The sequence below is a fragment of the Vanessa atalanta genome, chromosome 6, assembly GCF_905147765.1.
Source record: "Vanessa atalanta chromosome 6, ilVanAtal1.2, whole genome shotgun sequence".
NCBI lineage: Eukaryota > Metazoa > Arthropoda > Insecta > Lepidoptera > Nymphalidae > Vanessa > Vanessa atalanta.
This window is the reverse complement of record NC_061876.1, coordinates 11,262,978-11,285,268: the sequence shown is the minus strand read 5'-3', so window position 1 is coordinate 11,285,268 and position 22,291 is coordinate 11,262,978. Positions and strand designations below refer to the sequence as shown.

General features: G+C 32.0%; 1 protein-coding gene and 2 non-coding genes across 6 annotated transcripts in view; 1 reads left to right on the top strand and 2 right to left on the bottom strand.

Moving 5' to 3' along the window:
• The window catches only part of LOC125064516 (rho GTPase-activating protein 21), a 317,454-nt gene that overhangs the window by 9,027 nt on the left and 286,136 nt on the right, over positions 1-22,291 (top strand). The window contains exons 1-2 of one of the 4 annotated variants that reach the window (XM_047671605.1): positions 14,233-14,334; positions 15,832-16,034. The exons of 1 other annotated variant lie outside the window; for it this stretch is intronic. In XM_047671605.1, the coding sequence (XP_047527561.1) occupies positions 15,992-16,034 (43 nt within the window). In that variant the 5' untranslated portion in view covers positions 14,233-14,334; positions 15,832-15,991. Of the gene's footprint in view, positions 1-14,232; positions 14,335-14,737; positions 14,859-15,831; positions 16,035-22,291 lie in introns of those variants that run through there. 2 more of the 4 variants (XM_047671606.1, XM_047671610.1) reach the window with 2 other exon arrangements.
• On the bottom strand, positions 8,385-8,456 carry Trnae-cuc. Its single transcript has one exon. It is a non-coding gene; the product is annotated as a tRNA-Glu (tRNA).
• Trnae-cuc lies at positions 11,435-11,506 on the bottom strand. Its single transcript has one exon. It is a non-coding gene; the product is annotated as a tRNA-Glu (tRNA).

Sequence of the window (22,291 nt, the reverse complement as noted above, 5' to 3'; positions counted from 1 at the left end):
ACTATATCATACAGAAGCGTGACTTCTATTGTAGCAAAAAATTAAGCAATTCAATATTCTAATGATCATAAAAATACATCAAGTCATTCCTCCGCGTCATTGCTTACAAGGATATTATTTTAAAACGTTTTGTTTTTGAGTACTCGCATAAAGTTTTTTTTATATTGTAATATACTTATCACCTTATAGAAATAATTGACTTCTATACGCACTAAATTTTTAAGAAACTGTCCAGTAATTAAGAAATTTAGTTACACCAAAGACTCGCCTAAAGTAAAAAAAAACATTAATTTAAATATTTTATAACAAAAATTATTCATCCTCATAATCATCAATAATAAAGTCGTAACTGTTTATTATTATTTCTAGTTACTTGCAACATTTCGTGTCGTAGGTATTGTCAATGACGTGGAATGTTATCATTCGACTCGTATTACCTTCGACTGCGGTTAGATAAAGCATGCACAGAGTGTCAGATTGACGACCGTATTCGTTTTTCGAACTTAGAATAAGCTGGTATGTATTTCGGAACGACAGAATGTTATTGAGTTTTACTATAATTGTTGTATATATGTATTTAAACGGAATATAATAATTATTATTTTCAATCTTTACGTACTTGTAACTCAAAATCATTGAGTAATATAAAACAGCTATAAGCTCTCAACCAATAAAAACATATTTTATCCTCCGAAGTTTTTAATATCGTGCTATATGTGCATAAAACTGATTTAAATTACGTTAATTAACCTCGCGATTGACCTATTTGGTTGCTCTCTGTAAAAGTATACCAATTAATGTGTCAAATATGTAGGTCACTCGATTCCGATCAGCTTCGGCCACTCGCCTCATCATATGTTGCTCAAGAACATTTATTATAACTACATACTTCCAAAAGTAATAATAACATCGAGTTCTTTAGATTTTATTGCTCGATACTCACCTTAACTTGTACTCATTATGTTATTATAAAATTAGATTTCAACTTTTTAAATACACACATAGTTCGTAAATATGTCCTTGAAACCCAGTTTCGTTTGTTCGTTCGTTTTAATTAATAAATATTTAAAGTTATTAGTGTCTTATTAAAAACAACAAATAGGTTCTTAATTTCCAAATTGTACTACCAAATTGTCACTATCGCTATTGAAACGCAATCGAAAACCGTCGACTTTTAACCGTTTTTATATTCTACTAACACAACGATCCAGTTGCGGTTCGGTCGACATCGGTAACATATCGTAACCTTTATAAATTAATAGAATTGACCCCCAGTTCTTCTGCAATGATCTCTGGATACAGTCCAAATATGTAGACCCGTGTATCCTGTGCCGGTAAAGAAATATTTTTCCATTATTATTAAACAGTCGCCTATCGAGAGTGATATGAATGCTATCACTTAATGCGTTCTTCAATTTATATTACTGATATCACAAGGGCGTCCGATGATATCACTACGACGATCGTGAGTGTATTCTGGTCGGCGTGAATAGCTCCATCAATACAATTTAGATTTTTTATTCAAACGGGAGGGTATTTTAAATATTTCGGGGTCGATGACTCGATTGTTGGACGTTTATGTATGTATCGACGTAGAATTTAAGATCGTAGGTATGTGTACACCATTAAGTTTTTGTCTGCTGTCTGGATCTAATCTCATAGAAACCTAGTACAATACACAAATTTTATAAATATTTTGAATTCCTTTTGGTATTTTAGAATATTTACAAAAATTCATACAATTTGTAAGTAAATGTATTTTTGTCAATTTAAATGTCCTTTATTGACATACTCTGTATTTGAAATGGTGGAAAAGAGTAACCATTGAGTTTCTCTTGAGAACCGGTGTGTAGCTTTATATTTTATTCAACTGTAACATGACGATTTAAATAAGTATTTGAATACAAAATACTTTGATTTTGGTAATATGTAAAACAATTAAAATGGTCTTGGTTTAATGATATTTCTAAGGCAAACAAAATAAATAAAATCCGACAAAAAGGTTTTACTTTCGGTTTCAAATTCACTATGCATTGGGAAACGCCCACGCGGCAGCTATCGCTTCGAAATCAAAACAGATTATGTGGATAGATAACTTGATACTGACCGCAACATGCAAGCTTTCCATATATTGGAATGGAAATTACCGAGATGTTTGTTGAGAAAAGAAAAGCGAGAGAGATTTGAATGGGGCCTCGATAGCTCAACGGTTAACGGCCTGCAATGTGAAAGTGACGTAAGTTCGACCCAGTCCCTTAAAATATTGTCGAATCCATTCCAAGTGAAATTTAAAGCCTTAATTGTTAGATAAAATGGGAACTATTAGTACTAAATGATGATATTTTGATTTAAATTTATTCACAATTTTATGGTATCGGTTAAATTGGTGTAGTATTGTTATTGTTACTTTATGGAAATATCTTAACATAGCATAAAGTAAGGTCGCTTTCCGCCGTCTCTACGCTTAGAACTTTTAAATTATGCAACGGATTTTAATGTGGTTTTCATCTTTAAATAGAATCGTTTGTTTGATTCAAGGGGAAGGTTTATCTGTATACCAGAGAAAAGTCGACAATATAAACCTTCTTATCCGGAAAAAAAAGAATTATTTTTATGTTTGTTCTTCAATCTAAATGTTGTATAATTATAATACCTGTGTGAAGTCGGAACGAGTAGCTAGTATAATACATATATTATTTTATAATAAAAGAAAAATGGAGAAATGTGAAGAATAAAAGTCTAAATGTCCCACTGGTGGGCTAAAACTCTGAGGAGAAGATTTGGACCTTATTCCATCACATTGCTAAGAGGCTGGTAACCTCTATATTTCGAAGCATGAGATCAATTAAAAATAGAAATTTTGACAATTAAATTGATTAAACTCGACAAATCAAAGTACTTGCCCGGGATTGAAATCGCATCTTCGGTTAAGAGTCACGTGTTCTAATCACTGGGCCATCTCGGGTTTATATAAACACAAATATGATATATTGCATTAATGATTGAAATTAATTTCCAAGGCTAGTAAAAACGGTTATGCCGGCGATAATTATTACGTACTGTTATAACGAGTTTAAATATTATCTTATGCTACGGAGAAAGCTTAATATTGTAAATAGCTGTTATTTTTCCTCAGATATCAACTTAATATATTGTGGATTATTATTGGATTTTAATATATTTAATGGATATTTGCTCCGATATATTTAATTTTGAAACGAACAGACGGATTTTTATCTATACGAGAGAAAGAGAGAGATGACAAATAAAGTTGGACTTCGATTTATTTTCTCTGATCAATGTTTTAAATGAAAGGTTTCGAGTTACATTATAAAACTGAATTACTTGACCGAATTGCCTACGATATGTCAAGACGAAAATAATACGTATCATTTAATGTAGGTTGTTATAAACGAACGATGTGGTCGGATCGATTTCAAGGATTCGTGGTTTTACATGCACCGGGTTTTTGGACACGAAGTTTGTATCGAGTTTTACTTTAATGTAGTATATATATATATATATATATATATAATAAAAAGATTGTAATTTTTTTGTGTTGATATTTTAATTGTACGTATATATTACTAGCCAAACTGTACACAGATTTTCTCCCGTGTGCATTTATCAATTTCAATAATCATGGCGATCGCTTGACCGGTACAGAAGTTGATATGCAGAACCATCTAGTGGCGAGTTACAATAAAGTATTATATATGAACCTTCGCCGTGAAAGGTACATATATGGCAACTTTCATGGCGATCGGTCAATCGTTATATTTTTATGTTTATATTTGATTTGTATTTTTGTTGTAGTAGTATTTATGTCTAGCAAGCATTGTATGCGGTATGTAAGTACGTACTGTATAATGTATGGTTACCTCAAAACAAAGTTGATGCAACAATACTCGCCATGTTCTCTGAAATTAGCAGAAATAATTTACTTAAGTCTTGCTCAATTTCGTCGTTTCATGGAAATCTCGGCTTGTAATAATTCCCACTACTTTGTAATATCCGTTACTTTTTCGTAATTCGCAATAGTAGATTTTATTACTCGGATTCTTTTAAAACCGTTGCGTCAAAAACAGCCTTAAATAGGCGTACAAGATATCAAGCAATGTGTTCACCATAGCGGCTACTTTTCACTTTATTGATACCAGTTTTTCGGGCTATTCTGTATTCAGTAGCGATCTACCGCGTCCGTGGCCCGTTTAAAGGCGCCTCATTACTTTTTATCGATTTATATTTTTTTAGTCAATGAACATTTCAAAAATTATTCATATTGATATTGCTTCTTTAGTATCGTCGAATATTTGTCGGACTGATCGAATACGTGACTCAAAACGTTATGAAATAATTTACAAGTATAATTTTAAATATAATGAAATCTTCGATCTTATTATTTGTTTATAATAATTTAATAGAATAAAACATTCATTTTGTTTTGATGTTGATTTTATGTGACACAGCAAAGGGTTTTATTCTCAGTTCGTTTGTTTTGTGCTGGTAGTTGCTACTAGTTTTATTATGGCTAAGATTGCCTCACAAGCAGCTATTGCGAAGGAACGTAAATTGTTGCTCGCCGCTCCTGGAATAGCTTATTTCATCGAACGGGTTCGATGTCCGCGTAAGGTGTCCTTTGACTTCTGTATTATTCGAATCATAATACAATATTTTTCTGGCTTTGGATAAATATCTTCAGCCATAAAGCATTCCTAATACAAAGCTAACAAAGATCTTGATATGAATAGATCATTTTGTGTCGCAAATAAGAGATTTTATTGTTGAAGTATGAAAGACCCTGAGCAACTTTACGACCAAGGATGAAGTTATGGTGTCCTGACGGTGATTGATCACTCGGTCCGTATGGCACAATATGATGACAGGACCATTGAGACATACTGCCGAAGGACTTAAACTCGTTTCTGATTCTATGGCCTAAGCTTTTAAGGGAAAACAACAACAATGAGCATTGTTGTGTGGCGCCGGAATATCTATTGTGTGGGCGGTAACTGGTTAATTTTGTTGAGTCAGGCCTGCACAGAAACCTAGCTGCCGAATTAATTTTATAATAATGCGTCATTAACGTTGCTTGATATAAATAAGATTCATTCGGTGTTTTGATTCAGATAGAGTTGAACGCATTCGCTTTTATAATATCAGTTACCGTATGGACATACTGAATAGGGTTGTCAAAAAGTCTCTTGAAAGAGGTCTTCCTCTTTAACAAAATATATTATGAATGGAATAGATTGCAATAAAAAAAAAACTTGACATGATATAAAACTATTAAAATATTACAACAATATTTTTAAAGGTTGTTAATTTTGCAAAAGTGGGGACCCTGTTTCACAGTCATTGGTTTGCAATGGGGCCAAAGGAAATGCATTCAACTGGGCCCAATTGAAAGTTATTTCACTTATCCTGCCTTTCAATGATGCCAACACGATACATGGCTAATTTCACAACGATACAAGCTGATCAATTAAGTGCTATTGACGTCTAGATTGGCCGTCTTAAGAGTTTCTCCCTCGATCTTGCAAATCTTAAATATATAGCAAGACCTGGAAATGAAAGTACTACGTTAATATGTTTAAATTTATCCAAGGGTGCAGTATTGTTTCTCAAACAAATGGCGTTTAAAATATGGCATTTGTGATAAAAAGGTGTGGCGACAGCTAGCCGTAAATGGGGAGAAATGGAAGTTCGTACCCACTGACCAGAGCCGTGTGACCTTTACGCCATACGAGTTAAGGTAACCGTCCATCTACTGTCCATGGAAGCGATGACAAAGCGTTTATCGCGCATATATGCCGTTTATTTATATTGACATTAAAAAAGGAAAGTACAAAGTAAGATCAAAGTAAATGAATGGATCAAACTTCAGCTTAGTATAGCGCTATGCTTTAAGTGGATGGTCAATTACGCGTCTACGGTGGTCATATATCCAAGAAAGGTTTATTTTAATATATGCGGTGAAAGTGAAAACCTTTTCCGTTAATGATGGAACAATAACATTCTTTACCATCTTGAGTGAATATACTTCGTGTTTTGCATACGCATATTTTAGTTTGTTTTTAATAATGAATATTTCCTCGAAGCGGGTGAGTAAAATTATACTTTCTTGAGTATTATACCATACTAGTATTGTGTATGTGTGAAATCTGGATGATATCTACATACTACCAACTGTTTCAGCTACCCGAGAAATACATAACAAAATGAATCTCATTATGTACAATGACGATTAGGGTCGCGTCGCTGATTAAGGTCGTAGCGTGATGATATAGGAAGATTATACCTTTCTCAAGATACTGTTTATCCAACGCAAAAAACATTTCACAAAATCGCACTGCTCATCGGACTGTTTATGCGATCGGTGTGTTTTGAACATACAAACCCTCTAGTTATTATGCTAGTCTAGTTTTTCTTTGCGTTGTTGTTTAAAACATACTTAATTTTTACTCCGTAAAAGAAACTAAATTTATTATATATAAAGGTTAAAGTCTTAAAGTGCTAAATTGTTAACTCAATGCAAATAACATATGATATCCATTTAGGAAGTTTATGTTTAACTAGATAATATTTCCGTGGGGAGCGCTGCGGTCGGAAGTCAGTTCCTTACAGTATTTCTCGCACAATCGGCAACAATATTTAAACAAAATGAACTCTTACAATTATTGGTATAAGATCAGATTTGCTTGCAGCATCTGATCATTGTACAATCCGTTCGTGATACCAATTTATTATTCGTCTCATTTGAATGGTTGTGTTCTTGAAGATTTTCTGTTGTACAGAAGCACGTTTCGACCTTCATATAACTGTTCATTTAATTGCCTAAATATTATAGTCTAATAGCATATACGTTTTTAACAACTCTTAATAATAGACTTTAAAATCTCAACAACCTTCCGAACGCTTAATATTCTATAATTAAAATATCGGGGCCAGACCTTATGTTCTATTGATATAATTATGTAGAAGTATAAAGGCATACTTGAATATGTATAGTAAACTCAAATTTCGAACGTCTATCATAACTATTCAAATTTTGACCGTCAAATCTGATATGAGACATTGAACAATTATATGTTAATCAAGGATTGTAATATTGAAAAAGCGTTTTGTCGGTAATCGATCGCTGGTGGATATTACTTTTTCCGAATTGAGAGAAACAAATGATAATTATACGTGCGTGCGTGCGTGAAGCGTGTATGTGTGTGCGTATTTGTTTACGTGCATGTGGACACGTCTATTTACATATGTGTAATGTACTCAAGCTTGGTTGTGTGTTTTTAGATTTCGTTCCCAATATATCACATATAAAATTAACTGAATTTGACTCATTCATAATAGCTTCCAAATAGGAAATGATTTAGACTACATTATTAAAATAACATGTAAGTTATATATTTACCAAGCGCTGAACTAGCGCCATAGTTCCATTGTTTCGTTATCAGTGTTCAAATCGCTTATCAGTACTCATATTCCTCCAAATATAGCAATGTAGCGCGAAGTAAGACATATTGTAAAATTATAAACAAACTATTCATTGCTACCGAATAAAGTGAACAGATAAGAAAATAAATGTCATCATATGAAAATACGTCCTTGTATAATTTATTGCAAATTTTCCTATGTGAAAATTACAATTGAAAATGTTTAATTATATAGTAGTAAATATATATATTTTGTTTTATTATTTTCGTAGTGCCTATATGGGCTATAATGGTAAGTGTTCACTAATGCCGTAGAAATTGGCCCCGTAAAAAATTTAAAGCATTCCTTTAATCACCAATGCGCCATCATTCATGTCAACTAGATGTTATGTTCCTTGTGCCTGATGGATACACTGGCTCTCCTCACCCTTCAATTCGGAAAACAGTATTGCTTATTGGCGTTAAAATATAATATGAGTTTTTGGTATCTATTAAGACGGGCTTGCACAAAGCCCTACCACCTAAAGGGTACTTTCTTATTATTAAATTAAGTTTATTATTGCCACTGATTCAATGTTAATTATACTAAAAATGATCCGAAATCAACTAAGTACCTACCTATTTATTTCCACCAATTATATGTCATAAGTTCGTTAATTACATAAGGTTTAATTTAAAAAAAACTGCACGTAAATCAAAGAATACTTTATGACCTAGTTGTTATAAAATGCGAAAAACACTCCAAATTTACAGCTAAGTGTTGTTGCCTTTTTATAAAATGTTAAATAAAAAAATAAATAACCAAAATATACTAAATCGTGACGCGACACAGATAAAGAAATCAATAAAGATTATTCCCACTTAAATAAATGTGGCTTATTTGATGTTACATGGTGAGTCGATAAATCAATGTTCATAAATAAATGAGCGTTAAAATAAAAATAATTCCGATACCGGGAATCGAACCCGAGCCTCCTGGGTGAGAGCCAGGTATCCTAGCCACTAGACCATATCGGATTGCTAACATGGCTGTGAAATATAACATCTGCTTATGAAACAAATATTTTATCCGTTACGTAATAATGTTTTTATTAAAACTCGGTAACTAGCATCATATTATTTTAACGTCCACAGTAATTTGTTATTTTTATTCATATTTAAGTTACTCATGTTCACAATTATGAAAATAAATATTAACGCGCGTTCAACTCGGCAGCTGACAGACGGTTGTACCCTCTAAAACGTTATTTTATTAAATATCTATACTGATACTATAAATGCAAAGTAACTGTCTGTAACAGAACCGAATATAATTAGGTTTGGTATGAAGCAAACGTTGACTCGTGACGTCCAACGCAAGGGAAGCCGCGGGCGTTAAATAGTATGTATACTTTAATTCGATCTTCAAATTAAAACTCATCAAGGTCAAATAAGTATCATATTTAAGGAATTATACATCGAGTAATATTTAGTTATGTTGTATAATTAATTATCTGTTTATACTTTTATAGTTATGCCATTACCTAATAAAATTCTTAAAAGGGAATTCTGAAAGTTCTTAACTCCAATCAAACACTAAAATATTATACAAAATAATAACAAAATTAAAATCGACATCGAATTTTTTACTTCAAATTTAAATGGGACCAAACGAGCCATTCCAAAAAAATAAAGAATTTTCCAAATCGGTTCATAAATGCCAGCGATCTGAGGTAACAAATAAAAATTGAAAGCAAATGAATACCCTTTTTCTTATTTAAAGTCGGTTGAAAACAGAAGTTTCTGTCTCCAATGTTGAATCCTCAAGCAAACGATGCATGTCGCGGGCTCTGCCTTTATTATACTACAAATTTATATAGTTAGCGCGTTGTTAAATGTGTGAACAAATATCAAATTTAATAGATGCAATATTTACCTCGCCCTTTTTATCTGTGACCCAAAGAGATAACAGTCCGCAAACAAATAACTTTTAGTGCAACTGTATCTATCTCTTTCGTCATAGAATAAAAGTTAACTAGCTTGACAGGGATGGCATATGCCAATGATAAGTTATCACTCGCATGTCGTCAATACTCCGTATTTTTCAGGTAAATTCTCTTCAATAGGCTAAAGTACACTCAGTTATAAAGATATGAAATCTTCAATTCGTTCGATTTTAAACAGTTTCAAAATAAATATCTGGAATGCCGTGTTTTTATTTGCATTTTAAGTTTTGAATGGAATTCGAATTTCGGGATTCTTGCTCTTCGTCATAATGCTCGTTAAAATTCTTCAAATGCATTCAGTGTTGCTTATATATTTACGATTTGAAAGGTTCGTTTCGGATTTTGCGTGCGTTTTGGATTATTAAACGAATGTTTTGCTAGACATTTTTTCATTTAATCAGAAAAAGAACTAATTTCAACAGACGCAATAAGGAATCTAGTAGCTATCTCTCATCACAGTCAATATTTCGAAGACGAAAGTTGCTCGTGGATCGGATAAAGTTGTAACTCCATTCCTGGCAGGTCAAAGGACCGTCTATTTGGAATTGTTTACGACTCGCCGTTCATGGGCAATAAAGAGTTGCCTAGCACCCATTGTGACCGCATAACACTCATAGCTGGGAGGAATGCCCTTATATTCTGAGCTACTTAAAATAAATTATGGCGTTAGTGTTATGATCACTAGACTTAAACTATGAAAGTTGAATGAGAGGACTATGTCAAAAGCTATAACGTATAGTTTAAAAATATGATGATGTTAGAACAGTGTTTTTCCGTTTACCTTATTCAACAAAAATGTGCAAATATTACTTTAAGAAGATACATCGAAATTTGTGAGATGCTTTTTAAAAATACAGGTACACGCATATAATTAACTAATTTCTGCCCATGGCCCACATATGACGAGGGAGAGGGGAGTGGTCTGGTTTTATGTACGTTAAAAAGGCTTAAAAATTATCTGTGCAAATTTTTATCAGATTTCATTTATTATATTAGTAAGATTATATATTATGTATATAATATCGTGTATATCGTTTCTATATATGTACCAAATTAAATCCACCGAAAAAGATCTTCGACGTTGTGATACTGTGTAACTACAACTACGTGAAAACATGAGATGTGCAACCGGCCTATACAAACTCGGCCTGGAATGGATTCATAAAAAAACACTTGTATGTATATTATTAAGATATTAGTGTTTTTTTGTCCTGTATATTTTTTATGCTAAAAGTTCGAGATTCATATTTAAAAAACGCCGAAGTTAAATATGATTCTGTCGTTGAAATATAATATGCTGATAAAATGTTATTATATTTTTATACTAAATTAGTTTAATGTTAAGGAATTATTTTATTATTTGAAATAACGAAAGTGTTAAACTTTTTAATTCAAAGAACATTATTGTTGCGGTGCAGGCGAAATTAGTGCTAAATTCGAATTATACCAAGTTAAATCGTATTGAGTAGACCCTCAGTCCAACAAAAGAATTGAGGGTCAGTTGAATCGGTAAACTGATATTATCAAGAAACACAGCTAAAATACGTGTTAAAACATCACAAAAAAATGATATTCGAGTCTCGATATTACTTAAGTGAATGCCAAGCTTATGACATGACATATTTAAAGGTCCATTTGTTTGATGAAACGAATACCTTTTCTATTGATTTATAAGAATTAATATCCTTATCATTAACAATCAGTAATTATTATTATTTATCGTTATTATTATATACATATAACAATAGCTTAGATAATTTATATTCTATTATACCAGTAAAATCATATATCGAGCATAAATCAAATTAATATATATATTAATTTTTATTATATAAAATCTCTATTCACATATTTTACAAAATAATTAGACATAGATTTTTTCAAATATAAGTTTTTTTTTTTAAATATTACTATCGTCTATTAAATTAGCCGTTATTTTCACTTCTCTTTTATGAATATAATATTAATATTTCCTAGTACTTTGAAAAAAATAAAAATAAAAAAAATTTATTCCGATACCGGGAATCGAACCCGAGCCTCCTGGGTGAGAGCCAGGTATCCTAGCCACTAGACCATATCGGATAATGAGTGTTAGTCTAAAATACACGATAACATTAGCACGAATACATAAGCATGTTAACAAAACACATCCTGGTGTTACTGACAATTGTCATGACCCAAATACTCTAAAATGGAGTACTTTGTAGGAAAATTTTAGAACCGTGTGAAGTAATATAGGAAGCAGCGAGGACACATCTACTTCATCATTGTAACGAGATAATGTTGGACTTTGTACTTTATGTAGCTGTCAGATATAATCACTCAAATCATAGTTGCATACAAAATGTTTTATTTTAAATAGTTGGCAGACTGGCAGTGGACTACCCTTTGCCGTGATAGACATTGGCTTTTGACCCTTTAAGAAATATTAACGATCCCTTACCTCGCCATTTCGTCGACCTTAGCTACTAGGATGCTTTGTCTCTTGTATCTGCAATTGCACTGGCTTACTCAACATTCAAACCAAACCATTAAGTGTACTCTACATAATGTCACTAAGTATTGCTGTTTGGCGGTAGAATATATGATCAGTATTTGGTATAAAACCAGGCTTGCAATAAATTCTTATAAACTATACAATTCTATTTAAAGCAAATAAATAAATGTTAACTGTAATTAGAGGGTTAACGAAAATAATTGCTATGGCTGTAATATTTATTTTAGATTATAAATTTTATTATTATTGAATAAACTTAATATAGATGCAGCCGAATTTATAATGCTAAGGTAGTATCTGCGTTGTCTCATGTACCTTCGTGTAACCGGCTTAGATTTACATAGCGTAATTGATGCCAAATATTTTATACGTTAGTGAGTATTGCTTTTATTATCTTTCGCCGGCCAGAAATTAGCCACAAATGGCTGCTCAGATAACGGTTTAGGAATTAAATCATAGTAGTGGGCATACAATAACGTTATTAATCGATTTATCAGAGTGGTAAACTTCAACCTGACCAACATGGCGGGTATCGGATAAACAGTTACCCAAATACTATTATGCCGGTACTGATAGTAGGAACTATGAAATTTACTTTGTTCAGTTCTATAATAAAGTCAAATAGTATCATTTATTTAGTTCTGTTCGTCCTGAGATTGTATGGAACTTTTCTGATACAGGTAACGATAGAATCAATGGAAAATTATTTATTACGACGAATAAACATTAACCGGATGTTTTGTTAACGTTAAACAAAATAAACAGCGGGCCAGCATTACGTCTAATGTTCGAATGTTACCCTAACAACAAACACATAGAAGAAATTCTCGAAAAATAAACCAGCTATAAATTATCCCACCTGCGTATTTCAATGGCAGAACGAATAAACAAAAGGTACCATAGGAACGCTGTTACTTCTACTGACTGACTGATGATTTTGCCCTGTAAAGAACTATGCGTCTGCTATAACTCATTGAATCCTACGTGCTTTTGAATTCCTCAATCTCTGAAAAGTCTTACTAATATTTTTATAATCAGTTATGCGTTCTCAGTATTCTTAAAATAAAATTTTTCATACTGACGAAAGAGAAGTTTAGAATGCTTTATGAGCTATAAAATGTACAATGAAACAGTCAGAATAGATAGCTGCCCGGAACGAACTAAAAATGTTGCTCGATAGATTAGGTATAGGGATTAACCAGGGAACACGTTGTTGAATGAATCACATAGACTTGTAAGGTAATTTATAGTACAGATCGTTTGCTTCAATGCGAAATAATATCTGGAATATCGTTATTTACTGCATAATCTAGACGAAGACTTGTGCCAAAAAATTTGCATTCCCGAGAGTGACTAATTAAATTGTCTTTCCGTATAAAAACCTGACCCAGTTTTTCTTGAAGTTCGGCTTTAAATACTTCTTTTTTTTGAATATTTTAACATAACTTGCAGGTAATTACGTCTAGAATTGTAACGTTACGTTTATTACGTGATTTTTACTACTGAAGAAAAACATTTTTAAAATGTTTGCTTTTAGTTTTCTCGATATTCGGTTACTTGTAGTTGTGATTAATGGGAGAAAAAAAAGTTCTGCTTTAATTAGACGTGTGACATGCCGTAGCTTATTTTAAGTATTGTGCACTCATTGTTTTAATTTTAGATTTCAATTGTCAAGAGGCTGAATTACAAATGTCGATGCCAAGTGTACTCTATTGTTATGCACAAGATTGATTCATCCCAATAAATTTATTTTTATATATTCTGTTGTTGAAGGTAAAAATAGAGTTTTTATGATTTTTTTCTTTGGATATTTTTAGAAGTTATCAATATCTATAATTCCTGTCAGATCATGTACGGACATCATCAATTGAAACATTATATTTGTACGATTAAAGTTTTATGAGTAAATGATCATCAGAGACGTTATTGATATCGCGCCCACCTTCAATCTATGACGTGGCAGTTGGTCGATGAGAATGACTTAAGAAATAATATTGAACACCTGTTTAGGTGGGCGGCGCAGAGAAGGACATCGTTTAATCGCCAGGTAAAATATTACCTGTTGCGTATTTGGGAAACGACTTTTTAATAAATGCTTTGTCATTTAATTTTTTGGAGGTGGAGGGTTTGGTGACACTAACATCAACTAATACTGTAATCTATACAAAAGATCAAGGCCTAAGTGATAGCAAGGACAACATGATTTATCCGGGATAGCGTTAATTTCTGTTTCCGGTGTGACCTGATGCAGTCATAAGCATTGGCATGCCATACGTTGTGCGAATTCTACGACCCCCTGTCTGTGTAAATTTATAAATAATCCCGGTACGCCAGTGGCGGCGGCGGTGTGGCGGACCGCGGACGGCGCGGGCGCGCTAGCCGTGATGGAAGACCGACGGGATCCACTCCAATGGTCTATATCGATATTGGCAATAGCTTCGAGTTGAAGATTTAAGTGGCAACTAAAACATAAAATACCACGTGTGCTTAAAATGATATACTTTATGCATTCTTATGAATGGACCTGTTGTTTATGAGTGATATGACAGTGTGAAATTAAGTGCTCTAGTGTTTAGTGGCTTCCGTGATTTTTTTAAATTTAAATAAATAGGGGGTGTATTGGAGGATTTAGTTTGATAAGAAATTGTCTTTTTTTTTTTCTTCAATTTTTGAAGTAATTCAGTGCACATATCATTTGCCTTTTCATTTCTTAAAGAATATTCTTTTGTGATAATTCACCAAAGTCCTCATTTAAATCGAAATCGCTATTGATGTTATTATATTTAAGTTTGTATCTTTCTACTTGATTGAAAATTTAATTCCTCGTGTCCATTCAAATTAATAAGTATTCTTGTGCCCGAATACTTATTTATACATAACTATAGTTAAGTTAAAAGACAGTTAGGCAGTTGTCCATAAATACATCGAGACGGTCAAGTATGTCACTAATGCTGTCTTCCGTGCTGTACACATACATCCATTATATAGATTTACATTGAAGCAGACACTTTTTTTTTTCTTTTCGAGTATTTCAATGTTGTTTGTAACTAGTGGTTTCGCGCGAGCTTTTATGTTTGGCTAATTTTACTAAACCATTCACCCACGTCTAATTAGTGTCCACATATACCTGCAGAATGTTATTGGCACGTCTATTTCAAAGCAGTCATATTCTGACGAATGGTCTGCTCTTGTCATATATTTTCTGTAAACGAATATTTACAGTAAAACCATGCTAATAATAAAAATAAAAACACATATGTTACGTTTTATTATACATAAATACATATCAATTGATGAAAAAGATAAAAAGAAGATTCTTGTTGAAAGTTGTATCATAAGATTCATGGGATGTTTATAATTTGTTACAAGAATAATCTTCTCTCTCTTGATATTTTGTACTTGACCACATGGACATTTCATGTTAAATATGTTGATTTGGTCAGTGTAACGTCTCATAATTATAGTTTTAGTAGGCGTCTACGTAGGGCTTCATAACGATGTGTATAACCTTGTGCATGTTATTTTATCATTTAGTTTATGTAACTTTTTTGTATCACGCTCTCTTTTGACATTTGTTCATTTATCTTTGTCAGATCGTGATATTCCGTTTTTTGTTGTTATCTTTTTTCATTGATGATTTATTCTAACCGTTAAATATTGCATTCTTCGTACCCAGTGGTTTGTAAAAGTGTACGAAGTAATTGCTAACAGATAGTTACGCAAATCTGATTGATGATAACGATCCAGCTGTTAATACCGTTACTTCAATTTGGCCACCGTCTGGTTCAGGCGAAGGTCATTCAACTCCCGATTATTGTAAAGGAATACTTGTAGAGGTTTATTTTCATGTTTGTCTTTTTCAAATTTATATTGACTCACTTTTGGTATCGATTGTTTTGTTGCCGAGCAGGTCGTGATATACATATTACATGGGTAATTGTTATGATATGATGGATGAACACTTCACATTATGGAATATAATGCAGTTACGATGTTTATTTTGATCAAATTATGGAAGGCTAATAAGAGCAAATTATAGTGCCAAGGAGAATCAAGAAAAATCTGTAAAAATGATGCAAGGATTGCTAGATTCGCTCCTCAAAATCTATGCAGGTAAATATTTTAAATTTAACTAATAATATGACTGTCACAAATGCGTCAAAACGAGCAAAAAACACAGCGGCTCCTTACGAAACAACTGTAAAGCGAATTCTTATTGTTTGTAATAATGACGAAATTTGGGTCCTCTCTTCCATATGACGACGACATTTTATTATAGGTATTGTTCATTACATAAAATAGCAAATTAATGTAATACATATAATCGAATACAATTATGAATTAAACCTGAAGAAATAGTCTTAATTTTTATTGTGTTTGTTTTTTCTACATAACAATCGTTATCGAATCGTTACAAATATCGATTGTAATTAGAACATTATTGCTAGTGATATATTGTAATTGTATGTATTATAACGATCCACTGATTCGTTTTTTTTTCTAGTTTTCTGTATGTGTGTATGCTTAATTCCAGAGAGAAATGTTTTAAACGAGTTAGGATAAACAAAGTTTAATGTAAACAGTTAGCACGTGTGATAGTTTCGTATTCTATGTAACGATTTTTATTTGATGCCATATAGTTGTAAATGTTTATTTTTTATACTTTTGTATTATTCATGAATTCTTTAGCTTTTTGTATGCAAAGCACTTCATGTATTATTATGAAATGATTTATTCTCGAATGTTTTGAACTAGTTGACCCCGAGGCGTCTGTTCTATTTAATCTGATGTAGTCAAGATCGCTTACAGCCATATTGCGTTTTTTCATTGTATCGTCTGTAATGGGATTGGCAATAGTTTAGAAGACAACATTACCTCTGACTGAACTGTCCAGTCCTGTCTGGGTGGGTGCCACCCACTCGTCAACTATCCTACCGTCAAATGGTTTATCTTTGGATTGCTTTAAGTTTGTCCCAGTAATTACCAATTACAGGGACAAAGGGCTTCTCTTGTTCCATCATCCGTCAATGTCTATTGATAAAGGTGACTTCTTACTATCAATTAACTTGTTTGACAATAGGAAGTAGGCAATCATCAGATTGAATTGTCTATAGCTAAAACACGAATATGACTAACTTACTATTACGAACATCTCCTTTACTTTATACCTAGTATAACTAGTAATTTATAATCGTGGCGGATAGCCGTCCTCATCTGATAATAGGGGTGAGTCTGCAGTTGGTTATTCTCCGTTGAGAACAACCGCGCGCCGTGACGGAAGTTAGGCATCATATTTAGTTCACCAACATCTTGTAACATCGGTTCAAGAACTTCTTATCAGCGTAATTTATTTCTTAGAATGCTTATCCCCTTTGTAATTTTGCTACTTTGTTTATATCTACTTTTTAAATCTTACCAATAATAATATTTGGATGGATGGATGTTGTTACTCAATCATGCCAAAACGGCTGTGCGGATCTGTATGACATTTTGAAAAATATAACTAACACCCCACCCCCTCGCACACGAAGCTTGGTCGCCAATTATTAAGAATTCCATCATACGTATCGTTTTTAACGAGAATTGTTTACCATCTTTATACCATATTTTTATAGTTATAGTTTATGACACATGCTTACTTTAAATGTATAATTGTATATTTGCTTATGTACCTCGTACAATTTGTACAACTCTGATATAGTTTGTTGCTCCAACGTCATAGCCAAGGGTATCTGTTTAGTGTTCTGTTGTGTTATGAAAATCATATCGTCATTTATATTTTTAGTTTTTGACTCAAATTAATTACTATTTCTAGTATGTACTAAACAAGTTACAATTATTTTCTTGTTATTTTAGAACTTTGATCTTCGAAATGTTGTAGAGTATTAGGCGATTATATAGGTTTTTAATGTCTGCTATACCTTTTTAGCGAAACTTTACGCAACACTCATGAGTCTGCCAATTGACGTCACAATGGGACAGCAAGTCGTATGTTCGGTTGCTCCGAGTGTTATGACCTGTGAACGCATTGTTTTCATTGACTGCCGATTGCTCTATAAAATACACCCACTTCAATACGCTTACATCTCTTAATCGTGAGTTTTACAACCTTTAAACTTTTATAGTAGCTATGATATTGGTTTTTAACAGCTAAGTGCTAAGTGCTTACAATGGAAAATATTCTACTAACATAATTTATAAATGTATATCATTAGTATATCTCATCTCCTGTCCGCCGCCGCTCTACTCCGTTGTGCGTGTATTCATTTTATTAATGAAAGTCTATATTATGTTATAATATATAGAATAATGCATAAAAAAACATTTGTTGTATATAAACATTTTTATTACGTGAAATGTCGAATATAAAAGAAATATTCCGCACATCCCTTCTAATGGCTAGTCGAGGCATATTTAAGATTTACAATTGACACGGCACGCCGACATTTAATTTGTTGAACTGTATGTCATTTAAAAGAAACATAATAAGAACGCTGATTTCTTCGTGGAAATTGAATGAACGAAATGAATCTTTAAAGCAAATTAATTGCTAATTAAATTTTTATTAATCGTAAGCAATAAAGATTTACTAAAACGAGTCTCTTAAATAAAATACATTTTAACAGTGCTTCCAATATAACCGTGACATTTAGTTTGTTTTTTTTTATTGTCAATGATATTGCATATTAAAGTTAAATTTAATCGAGAAGGCTAAATGAGCTCCAAATATCTTATATCATTAATTAATTTATTGTAATTGTTATTTTATCTTACCGACTAAGTCTCTATCACAAGGGCCTGTCAGGGCATGGAGTTTGTTTTTATAACATTAGTAAGTCCACCAGTGGTAAGTCATCACCGTCCACCTCTTCATTCCTCATATAGGCAATGCGGCACCCAACTGATTAACGGAGATGTTATGTCCCTTGTTACTGTACAAACACTGGATCACTCTCCTTTCAGTACGGAACCCACTCGGGTTGTAAATATCCAGACGAGCTTGTATTATACATACCACTAAATTTAAGTTAAAAGTCTATCTCAAAATTTGTATCCAGTATTTACATTTGCTCGATTAACTTTATTTAACATTTTAATCTTTGATTGTGAATATATATATATTGGGGTCAGAATGCCTCGGACATGAACACAACTGGCGAAAGGAACTTCTCACAAGTTTTTTTTTTATGTAATAATATAATAAAATAAATTTTATACGTAGTAATAATCGTAAAAAAATACGATTGGCGGTCCTAAAAACACTAAAAACAATCTAAACAACCTACAACATATATAAACAGGTCCCGACGATGAAAATATTTTAGCCGTATAACAGATTGGACTTTTAGTGGACTCAAATTAAGATATGCGTGTCGTTCTAATGTTTTATATTACTTTATTTGTCAGAATTAGTGCAAAATAAGATGCGGTTCGGCTTTGTCTCTGCATTTCTTGGTATATGTGTAGTATTTTTTTTAATTAATAAAAAAATAATGATTATAGTGTTGTAGTTTGTATATTACATTCCGCCGGTTTGTGTGTGTAGATTGGACTGGGCTTGTGTTAGGTAACCCATGTCTTTTACTGTGTCCCTGAAGGTGCAAGTAAAATTTTATGATGTTGCGTTAAACGAATATACGCACTCTGTCATTTATAATATATACCTATATATCGCAGTTTAGATATACTAGTTGTTGTTGTGTAAAGATACTACCACGATGATTATCGATAGAAAGATCTTTGTCTCTATCTCTACACATGTCTACATAAATGAAAGCTTTTTAAATAGGTCTATTTGAAGGAGTCGCAATCTTCATCTTTGTTTTTTTAGTTAAAGTTTAAGTACGATAACAAATTGTACTATGTCAACGACAAATAAGGATTTGAATGCAATAAAATAATCGTTTTCTTATCGTTGTGTTTAAAGTATCGATAACACTTAAATAAACAGACCTACAGTAAAATCCCCAAACTGTTTGTCGTTCGATCGTTGCCAGAATCGATAATAATACTTTATAAAAGTGAATGTCCTTTATCGTTATTAGTAGGTAATTTTACCGATAATTTTACGAGTCGTGTCACTATCAATGTTTTCACTCTTGTAAAATCGATGGAATAAAAGACAGCGGAAACGAAACGGAAAGTATGAGCTGTGAATATTATCGATATCGACAATCGAGAGAGTTTGTCGATTTATTGTTTTTTTATAAGTAGTAAAGATTATTTTATTTAATACTTTTATAACTGTTACTTCTGTAATACAATTGTTTTTATTGTTGTTTTAGGTTAAGTAATGTCCATAAATTGAAGTTATAAATTAATATTAATTTATTGTTTTAAAATTAACAACTATTAATTTATGTGTGTATGCAAATGGTGGCTAAGTGTGACCCGAATCTTAATTAGTATGCAGTTGAATCACCTTCGTGTGATTTGCTTTGAATGGAACCTGTTTCATTCGTACTTAATACATAAATATATATTTTAGGAATAAAATATATTTCAACTTCCTCTATCAATTTATTTACACAAGAGCCCTTTGTAAATTTATCTTTTTACGTAAACGTTTATTATATTTCAAAGGTCAGAGGGAGAAGATAAAAACAATGATAATATTGCGAATGTTGTAAGAAGAAAAAATTATGACTAATTAAAGTCGTGTCAACGACCTTATAAAAGTATGGAACTCGGCGCAGGGTAACTTTCCCGTTGAATTCGAGCGAAACCTTACACAATTCCCGCCAACTCTTTACTTTTTTTTTTATTTCGTTCGGTGGCCAATGATCCAGTTGTTGCCAGTTTTGTAACGTTACACGCTCGCATTTTAGCGATTTTTCGTTAGTGTTGTCAAGCAACAAGTTCTAATCTTGCTAGTTCTTAATTTACCATCGCTAAAAATTAATAACATATGCTTTTTTTTAAACGTGTCGTAATTAATTTTATCTTAATACATGTATACTTAAGAAACGTTTGTTTTAAATTTAAATAGAAAATAAAAAAATAAAATCACATTCAAATAACTTTTCGTCGTATTTAATTTTGGTAATTTTTATTACCTACTTGAAATAGGATCTAATTGTTACGTAAAATAACGATTTAGAGGTTCGTAACAGTAGCTTTTAAGGAATTATTTATTACTGATATTTATTTCGTATTAAAACTGTATCGATATTCGGGAGCAAACCTAGCAACACAAATTTAAAACGGTGTATCTAGTCAAGGTCGTGGACGGTTCGAATGCGCGTGCGCAGTTCTCACGGCTGCTTTCGTATCCTTTAATTAACTCGGTCTATATTGTCGTGACGGTAAAACTTTATCTCGTTTTTTTTGTGGTAATTTAGTTTGTATTATCCTGTTATTTTTCGTATTATTAATTTTTCGAAAATTGTATCGAATTGGTTATTAAAAACGTAATTATGAAAACTAGGAATATTAATAACTCATTTTAATCTGTTTTATGGTTAAACAGTATCCAAACATAAAAGTCGGTAACTTAAGTTGTTTTAGTTTGATTATTTATTGTAGGTAGGTAGGTATGTAATGTAATATCTGAATAAGGTGCGATCTAAATAAATAAATAATATATTTTTTTATTTCTACCGCCAATCTCTAACTCGCTGTGATCTTGTGATATGGATTTTAAATACAAATTAAACATAAGGAAAATGTAAGCTACTTGCACCGACTATGTACGCTTTGGTTAAGATTCATGTGTGACTAAAGTAATGATCACCTAATAACAAAAAAAAAAAACGCAAAAAATATACAATATAAAATACCTACATGTATATCTATTCCATGATTATCTTAAAAGATGTAACACCTTTTCAATGTCGATTGGATTAGAAGTTTGGCGCGAATCCGGAAAAAAATGTACGAACTTAATATTAGTTTGTTTTGATATAATATATTAAACATTACATATGTGGGTATTAATATAAAATAACATGTATAAATTACTAACAATATCTGTCAACTATTTTTATCGCAACAAGTAGTAAATTCTAAATCCCACTCGATGCTTTTGAAATGCTGACGAGCGATCATCAAAGGCAAGCAGCCGTGACATATAACATTTTCGTTGGATCACGTTTTAAATTATTATTATTTTTTAACCATCTTAAATAAAAATGTTATTCATAAGATTGAAATTAAGTTGTAACAATATAATTGATATGAGTGTTATTGTCTAGATACATATATAATGTATATATATCAGTAGTATTATATCAGCTGTGTTTCGTTGATATAAATATTGATGTCATATCTAGAGGTATTACGAATTCTACTAGAAACGCCTAATGTGGGAATCGTTTTTAATTTACATTAACACAAAGACGGGTAGTTTTGTCTTTCCGGTAGAGTGGTGT